The 9,357-nt window shown below is 36.7% G+C and overlaps 1 protein-coding gene across 1 annotated transcript; it reads left to right on the plus strand.

The window, feature by feature from the left end:
- The first annotated feature begins 865 nt into the window (after positions 1 to 865).
- Positions 866 to 7,708, plus strand: LOC111007211 (bidirectional sugar transporter SWEET13). The gene is made up of 9 exons (XM_088125693.1): positions 866 to 1,034; positions 1,174 to 1,210; positions 1,292 to 1,664; positions 1,777 to 1,896; positions 2,017 to 2,219; positions 6,260 to 6,470; positions 6,553 to 6,714; positions 6,810 to 6,929; positions 7,034 to 7,708. The coding sequence occupies exons 1-9, from the start codon at positions 980 to 982 to the stop codon at positions 7,370 to 7,372; spliced, it is 1,620 nt and encodes a 539-aa protein (XP_087981819.1). The 5' UTR covers positions 866 to 979; the 3' UTR covers positions 7,373 to 7,708.
- The last annotated feature ends 1,649 nt before the right edge of the window (positions 7,709 to 9,357 follow it).

The raw sequence follows: 9,357 nt of genomic DNA on the forward strand, positions 1-9,357 counted from the left end.
AAACACAGAGATTAAAGTTGCATACGAAATCACCCGATGAATATCTTGTTCCGCTTCCGATATAGTTTATTGCATTTAGTGAGTAGTGGTGATTATTATATTCCAGTAAATTAAGGTAGCTAATGTTTATAAATTGGAATCCCGAAACAGAAGAAATACAAAATCTTATCTTTTCAGGTGTAATCGTTTGTGAACTATACACCTGCCATATCCAACGAATCAAGAAGACTAAGACTAATCAACTTATAATTATCTCTTGCTTTCTTCCTTTAAATTTAAACTTATAAAATATATTGTAATCTTATTAATTAGTATTGTTATAATGTTTGTGCGGTCGGATTCATATAGTTTTCATCAGTTTAAAAGGTGACAGCTGCCCCGAGAGGAGATTTTGAATTCCCCGTTCACGCGTGAGTTCCAAAAGCTACAACCACAAAGATAGAGCGCAATAACTGTATAAATTCACTACCAGCAAAACATAAATATAACATATTAAATATTAAATAATTGACTTGATTTGATATATACATTCTGCATCTGCATGCACGCCCCCATGTATGATCTATGTAAGTGTCAAATTGGGCCGCCTGGTGGGCCTTTGTGGTGAGGGGTTTGGGCAGCTGCCAAATGGGTGGAGAGAAGCAAAAGGAGTAATAAAGAGTGAAACAAACTTAATTAATTGCGATGGAGTTACATATAAAAAGTGAAGTGGGTTTTGGGTAGGAAGGCTTTAGCGCAAGGATATCTTAAAAATGTAGTTTCCATTTCCACTTTAAAAATTAAAGTTAATAAACCGGCCACATAACAAACAAATATGACATGGGAAGAATATTTAGTAGCACTATAAATATGAGTCCTCGTTACGTTGAGGTGCAGCAAGGCTTGAGATTGAATAGAGAGATACATAATTTCTCCATTCACATATCTTAGCTTGCTCCTTCAAAATCCCATTTGGGTTTTCGAGTGGCTAACAAGTAGAATGGCTCTTAATTTTGTGAATCACAATCCCTGGATTTTTGCGTTTGGTCTCCTAGGTACGTGTATATAATAATGTTGATGTATGTGGATGATCCAGTAACATGCAGTTATATGTAATATATATATTATTACATGAAATCAGTGATGAGATGTTGATGTTGATGTTGATGATGTTGTTGTTGTTCGTTTTTGTAGGCAACATTTTCTCGTTCATCGTTTTTCTGGCCCCAGTGTAAGTAGTAATCGATTAAGTGGGTTGAATTGTGATTATATTAATTAGAGATGTTGATGATGTGGGTGTGGTGTGGTGCAGGCCTACATTTATAAGGGTGTGCAGAAAGAAATCAACGGAAGGATTCCAATCAATTCCGTACGTGGTTGCGCTGTTCAGTGCAATGCTACTGATATACTACTCCACGCTGAACGCGGACGAGTTCTTCCTGATGACCATCAACTCATTCGGGTGTTTCATTGAGACTCTTTACATCGCTTTGTACATTGCGTACGCTCCCAAGAAGGCTCGGATTTTCACGGTGCGCTTTGTTCTTCTGTTGGACGTTGTCGGATTCTGCTCCATTCTTTTGGTCACCCAATTTTTGGTGAAGCCACACTACCGAGCCAGAGTGATTGGGTTCGTCTGTGGAGGCCTGTCCGTCAGTGTTTTTGCTGCGCCTCTCAGCATAATGGTGTGTGCCTCTGCCTCTCCCGCTATCTCTACATCTCAATCAGAAAGATTACTTAATTTGCTTATTAACGCTCTGCTCTGCTCTGCTCTTCTCTTCTCTGTTATTTTTGCAGAGGACGGTTATTCGCACCAAGAGCGTGGAGTTCATGCCCTTTTCTCTCTCCTTCTTTCTCACACTCAGTGCCGTTATGTGGCTCTTATATGGCTTGCTCCTCAAGGATTTCTTCGTCGCGGTATATATATATATATATATATATATATATATATATATATATATATAATTGTGATTAATTAATTCAATCAATTAAAGTTCATATTTCCAAATATATAATATAATTGACAATAACCTGCAGCTTCCAAACACGTTGGGGTTCACCTTCGGAATGGCCCAGATGATACTGTACGGCATCTACAGAAACGCGAAGCCTGCAGGTATTCCAGAAGAGCTAAAGCTTCCAGAACACAAAGGCGACATTACTGCTACAACGGCGGGCGACGCTGCTACTGAGCTCCAAATGCAGGCCGCTCCTCCACCTCAAAATGAATCGGACGGTGGGCGTGGGGAAGGGGACGCAGTTGCAGTTGCAGTCGATCCCAATGAGAAATACTGCATGGACATCCCCCGCGGCCCACCCATCCTCAATTGTCAGGCTTGAATACCTCCAATCCCCTCCTCTCCACCGCTATCTCTTCTCTTTAATCTCTAATGTTTAATGTTTATGTAATATAAATTATATAACTAAAACTAGTCATTTTAATTTTACAACTCTATCTCTACGTCGTAACCTTCGGAGAGGCTCCATGTCCCATATCAAATTCATGTACCATATATATAATAACATCTCTACCCTTTGCTCATCTCTCTGTATGTAATATTATTTTTCTTCCATATTTAACAATTAGGAGAGAAATACAAAAACAACATATCATTCTTTAAAAGATAATGACAGGTCAATTTTCAATAGTAGTCAAAATATGACAAATAAAAACTAACTAGTCTCATTTCCCTCTCTATCAAAAATTTAATGAACTTTTTGAAATTGTGGAGTTATTTTCGAAAAAAAATAAAAAGAATAGATAGGTTTGAAAATATTTAGAGAAACAAATAGACCCAAGGCCTTAAACAACTATATAATTTCAAAAAGTCAAACATTTTAATATAATTCATATTGCCTGCCTAAATTTCTATATATAACAGAATAATACTGCCCTTGTCCAAACATCTTCATTAAGCTTAAAGATGCCCATGCTCTGGCCTTGGTAGGGAGTAAATGTTACATAATATTAATTATTTGATTATCATCATATGTTGATGATCGATCGTTTAATTAAAGTTTCCACTAATCTCGTACGGGATGCGATTTAATATTTGTATATAATCAAAAGTGGGATATATCATATATGAAATCTCTTTGGCGAATTAAAATTTTCCTTACCCAAAACTAAAGTCCAATCAATAATAAATTCACTTTTCATAAAAAAAAAAAAAAGTCAATAATCAATTCAGCAGTCAAAAGCCAGGGGTAATAGAATGGGGTACCTACGTAAGCGGTAAGCTGGTTCTTCTCAGCGTTCTCCCCCTAATTGGTAATTTCAATACACAATCCCTCTCCAAAATAATTGGTAAAAAAAGTCTTCATTTTAATGTTTATTGAGCGTATCACTATCACCTTTTTATCAAATTAAATGACTAGAATACCATCTGATCTTCAAACAATTAAGACCACCTAGCCAATGATTTTTATTTATTTATAATGATAAAGTACACTGTGTTTACCAAGGGCAAAAAAAAAAAAAAAAAAGCCATGATTCCTTATATACTAGTTAGTTTTTGAGTAATATGCTAGTTACTACCTATAGTTATGGTTTCCACCAACTGTTGCCTTTTCATCTTTAACTTTTTTTTTTGGAGGTCTCGGCCGTAGGAGAATAATTGAAATTGGTCACGCACTATATCACCAAAAAATAAAAAAACAATAAATTTAGTTAAAACTTGGTTAATTTGGATGTGGTAGGACCCATTTAACTAATTTTGTTGTGTTAGCTGAGCGAAAGGGCAATATGATTGAGTAATACGTTAATTAGAAGTGGTAGCCTAGCTAGTTGTATATCCATCCGTGAGTGTTTATATGCCAAATCAATTTCCCGTAATTGGAACTTCCAAATTCCATTACAAAACAATTTGGCAATGATGCTTGTTTTTGGAATTTGAATTTGCATTTTGCCAAACTCATCCTATTTCCCTATTTGAACACCAAATCTCTGGTAATCCTCACTTTAATTTCATTATCACTATGTACATGTTTGATTCATTTAATTCTTTACTAATTAAACACAAAATAAATCATGAACAAACAAAATCGTGTGGTTCACATTCTTTGGTTTGGCTTCGGATACACACACCTCCCACAACAGCAAGCAAGCATTATGAATTGTGACATCCACCTCGCTCACAATTTTGTACATTACTTACACTTGCATGCAACGCACCCCTCTCTTTCAATTGTATTCTATAATTAATTAATGACACCTATTTCTTAAAGTTTTCAAATATAGCACAAATTTCTCGGAATTAAATCTTTAGTAGTAATATTAGGGTTGATGAGATGAAGGAAAATATGGATGGAAATTAAATAGTGTGATTAAGAATGAATGTGCATTAATTAAGGAATAAGGAGTTGGAGGGGGGGATGTTAATATTTATATAATTAAGGAAAGGATATATGGAAGTTGAGTGGGAGAAGTGTGTGTGTATTATTGTAATAAATGAATGACGTGTTTTATGTTGTTAAATTACTTAATTTGGGAAAATGAAGAGATAAGGAGGCGGAGGGGAGTGTGGCACGTGAGAAGAAATATAAATGTGTGTGTGGATGGGGGAATAATGTGTGAGCTACGAAGTCAACTGAAGTATATAGTTACGGATTGGGAAAGAGAGGGCAGCATATTATTATTGTAGGAGAGGAGATGGTGAAGGGAATTAAGCTGGGAATGGCATGTGTGGTTTTGGACCGTCTGATCGGGCTACGATATGTGATGGGCGATGGGGATATTTCAATTAATTTCAGTGCGATTACACATCAAAAGCCGTATCTCTGCCCTCTGCCTCTGCATCTGCATCTGCGTGCGTGGGAGTGGAATCTCAGTCTCTCCATACCATTCTTCAACTTGGGATCCATCAAAGATGCGATTGCCCAACCCAACTTGCCCAACTTGCCTATTCTTCTAATTCCTATTTTTAAATACTATTTGAAGCGAAGAATGAGTTCCGGCAAGATCGATCATCACCAATTCATATTACCTTACCCAGTACCCACCAATCTTTTCAGACTGGTGCATGTTAAATAATTCCCAATCACAACTGAATCGAAAAAAATGCCTACTTCAATTCCCAAGTCCCACCAATTCATACTTTGCTTCTCACCCACTCTCATCTCCGCTAGTGCTCTACACACACATTATCGGCAAACTTTCCGGATTTGAGTGTGTGTTATCTACAAATTTATCTTTCCAAAATGCAAAACCAAACCATTAATTAATGCAATTCATTGGTCAAAGCATCAATAAAATTGGCACATGTATGCTAAATCCACCCATATTTGTAGCTTATATCTCCAAATTTAGAATAAGTGATAACTGGATGGGCTGTAATCAATTAAGACAAAGAGCAGCGTGAGGCCGGTTGTAGTGTACTGGAGGGATTTTAGTTTCCAAGTGGTATGAGGAAGTAAAAGTATGAGTTGGAGGGCTTAAAAGAATATGGTGGGTGACACATCATAAAGAAGCCCGGTGGGGGCCTCAACTGGTATTTGTGGATGTACCCCGACGCTCTACCTAGCTAATTAATTCTACTTTGTACTCACAAATATATAACCATCGGCGTAGATAATCCCGAGCCCCAGGTTGAGGTATATTGGATGAATTGAACAACTGGAAAGTTTAAAAAAAGAAAAAGAAAAGTTAGGGTGCAGGTGCGGGTGCGGGTGCTGCTGCGTCACATTTTATTGTTGGTTGGTTGTGAGAGAGAGGGGGACGCCAAGTTGAGAGTTGGGTGCACTATAAATGCGTCTCCTTCGCACATTATTTTCAGTGCAGTGCAAGTTAAAATAGCTCAGCGCTACCACTCCTAAGCTTGCTTCCAATCCCTTCTCTTGAGAGCTAGCAAGCTCTTACAAAGCAAAGCGATGGCCATTAGTCCCGACACTCTGGCTTTTGTATTTGGCCTTTTAGGTACCTGTCCATCCTCTCCTTCCCTCCCATGCATTATGCATAGCGTGTTACGTTGTTGTACGTGACAGTACATCCGGCCCCGGCCGTTTCTTCGTTTGTGTTTATGCTTATCATATACATGCACAATGCACAATGCACAATGCACCATGTATATTTGTATGGAGGCCGGATATATATATGAGCTAGGACGATGATTTTGAGCGAACTCATATACATGTATATTCCTTGTGTGCAGGGAATGTTATCTCCTTTATGGTCTTCCTAGCTCCACTGTAAGCAGTTACACCGTACCAGCTTAATTACTGAATTGGATATGATCCAAATATATATATATATATTTATTTAATATTTTTCATGGTTGCGCAGGCCAACGTTTTACAAGATATACAAGAAAAAATCGGCGGAAGGGTATCAGGCCTTACCTTATGTGGTTGCACTGTTCAGCGCCATGCTTTGGATTTACTACGCCCTTCTCAAGACAAAGGCCACCTTTCTTATTACCATCAACTCCTTTGGGTGTGTGATTGAGACCCTTTACATCCTTCTATTTCTGTATTACGCGCCGCGAAAGTCAAGGGTAAGTGCGAGCAATTTGATTGAAATTAATGAATAAATGATAATTAGTTAATAATTAATAAATGATTGAATGGTTATTCCAGTTCCAAACGGCGAAGCTGCTAGTGTTGTTGAATGTTTTGGGGTTCGGGTTGATGCTGGGTTTGACTCTTGCTTTAGCCAAAGGAGAGAAGCGTCTCCAGGTTCTTGGTTGGATATGCTTGGTGTTTAATCTCAGTGTGTTCGCCGCACCCCTTTTCATCATGGTAAACAACGTACCACGTTCCACCTGATTTATTTCCTTCTTCCTTCTTAGATTAATTAATCAATTAATTCCTTATTATTCAATTTTCATATGCAGAGTAAAGTGATAAGGACTAAGAGCGTGGAGTACATGCCTTTTGCATTGTCGTTCTTTCTCACTCTCAATGCAGTCATGTGGTTCTTTTACGGCCTTCTTCTCAAAGACTATTACATTGCGGTACGTAACAAATTTATAAAACAACTATATATTCTTCTTCTTCTTAATTAGCTAGATTATTAGTGGTTAATAATGAATGAATTTGGAATGCGGTACACCTGCAGCTGCCGAACGTGGTAGGGTTCGTGTTTGGCATAATCCAGATGATCATGTACGTGATATACAAGAATGCCGGGAAGAAATTAAGCAGTAATAAGACGAAGGCGGCGGCGGCAGGTGCAGAAGAGGCGCCAAAGCTTCACGAACTGTCGGAACACATAATCGACGTCGTGAAGTTGGGGACGATGGTGTGCACTGAACTGAGCCCTGTGGGCGTGGGCGTTCTTCACCCAAATGTGGAGGTGGTGGACGCTGTGGTGGAAGCAGTTATCGACAACATCCAAAAGAAGAGCGAAAAGAAATTAGAACCCGCCGCCCCCGCCGATATTATTGTCAAGGCTTAGGCTAATTAATAGTTTTTACTGTGATTGGTACGGTGTCGACTAGTGGTGGGGGCCGGGGTAAGTTTAGTTAGTTCAGTAATTAGTTTATGGTCATCAATTAACTTATTAATTTAGAGTACGTAGTAGATATTTGGGTTTGGGTTTGGGTTTGGGTTTGGGTTTGTGTTTGTGTTCTGTGGTTTGTTGTTAACTTGTACCCATAGTCAAGTCAAGTCAAGAGAGGCGAGCAAACCCAGAGGCGGAGCCATGGCGCCCTCTCTCTATGTTTGTTTTCTTTGTAGTTTGTACTCTAACTTTTTAGTTTTATTCAAAATTAATAAACCCTTTATTCTTATACTTTTTTGGAGCTGAGTTCATTATTCTCCCTGCACCCTACAAAAGGAAAAACAAACAAAACTGCGCCCTGCCTACTTTTCACTTAAATATCCAATGTCCAACGTCCCAAAGGTTTCGGAATTTATACACCTTTCTTATACATAAATTAATTAAATTCACTATATCTTCACAATTGTATTAATTTAATGGGAATTTATTTACAGCTTATTACATTCAAAATAATAATAATAATAATTTATTTGCCATGTATTTATCAGTGTTCGTACACTCAATATGTGCGACAAAAGATTTTCTATTTATGAATCACATAATATATGTAAGTAGAAAGTAAAAAAAACAAAATACCCTTACAAATATGGCTCAATTTTGACATGTGGCCTACCTAGGGGTCATTCAGAATGATCCTTCTTCCTACCTAGAATTAAGTAATGTCCGAGTATATTTGTAACGAATATTCTTTCTTTTCTCACATATATATTTTTCTTAATAATATTCTTGAAAAGGAATAAATTATAGGGTGGAGTATAGGACACGCTTTTTTCCCGTGAGTGTCTTGACCAACTTAGTTGTACCTCGACTAATCTCATGAGACAGTCATCTCTCCTACAACATTTGGTGTCAGAAAACACATAAAAATTAATTATTAAAGTAAGTAGTCATCATGTGATTTGAACTCATTCTCATCTTAGAATCTAAAAACATGCCCTGAATTATTTCAACAAAGATGAAGTAGATATGCTGCTTCAACCACTGTAACTGTGTTCCAATTGATTTTTGTAAAATTGAATTTTTGTAACTTATATTTGTATAAAATTAATTTATAATATAGTGTAGTGTTTATAATCTTTGATTTTTTTTATGTTGTTACTATTTCTTTTTTTTTTTTTTTTGTGAGAAAGAGGTACCACCTTCATTAAGTATGTATAACAATTTGAACCAGCATTGGATTTATATGTAGCTCAATGCAAGAGGAACAATTTGAGATCATCAGAACTTGGATACTAATCATGGATACTAATCATAAAATCAAAATCGTATGGATACTTATAATCGAGACTCTTTTTTGGATAGAACAATAATTGTGATTTGTGCACGACTTGAACCTGGAAGGTTGGAATTAAAATAACTCAAATCTATTACCACTGTGCCATCGGAAGGAGAAATAGTACACATTATAATAATGGGCTAATTCTTATAATATCTAAGGAGGCCATCTAAATATTACTTCCTCGTCACGATATAATATTAGATGAGGTTTTAATTATAAAAATATGGATGAAAATGAAAATTTTTGCTCTCGGAATATTACCCCGCTGGTGATAAATTTATATATATACACCCAATGCGTGTAATTTGTGGTTTTCCAAATATAGATATAGGCGAGCTTCATTGATAAACTATTTTGTCCCAATAAAATCATCAGGTTTGCTAAAAAAAGCTTCGGCAATGAATTGCTTCTAATTTAGACGCATTTTCCGAAACAAATAAAGTTGTCTGGGTGAATTGAAGAACTATTATCTCTTTTATCTTTTTTATTTTTCTATATATAAAAAATCACAATATTACACAAACGCTCTCAGATGAATTTGTTTCCTTGTAATTTCGTTATTCAATTCTAATAATAAAGAGAAGAAAAAGAAATCAGGTTT

This window comes from Momordica charantia, assembly GCF_013281855.1.
Source record: "Momordica charantia cultivar OHB3-1 chromosome 6 unlocalized genomic scaffold, Mcharantia_2.0 BLBB01000006.1, whole genome shotgun sequence".
NCBI classification, from domain to species: Eukaryota; Viridiplantae; Streptophyta; class Magnoliopsida; order Cucurbitales; family Cucurbitaceae; genus Momordica; species Momordica charantia.

Coding starts and splice junctions, on each gene's coding strand:
- LOC111007211 (XM_088125693.1), top strand. CDS start 980: ATGGCTCTTAATTTTGTGAATCACAATCCCTGGATTTTTGCGTTTGGT. Junction 1,035..1,173: donor TTTTGCGTTTGGTCTCCTAG/GTACGTGTATAT, acceptor TCGTTTTTGTAG/GCAACATTTTCTCGTTCATC. Junction 6,715..6,809: donor CCGCACCCCTTTTCATCATG/GTAAACAACGTA, acceptor TTTCATATGCAG/AGTAAAGTGATAAGGACTAA.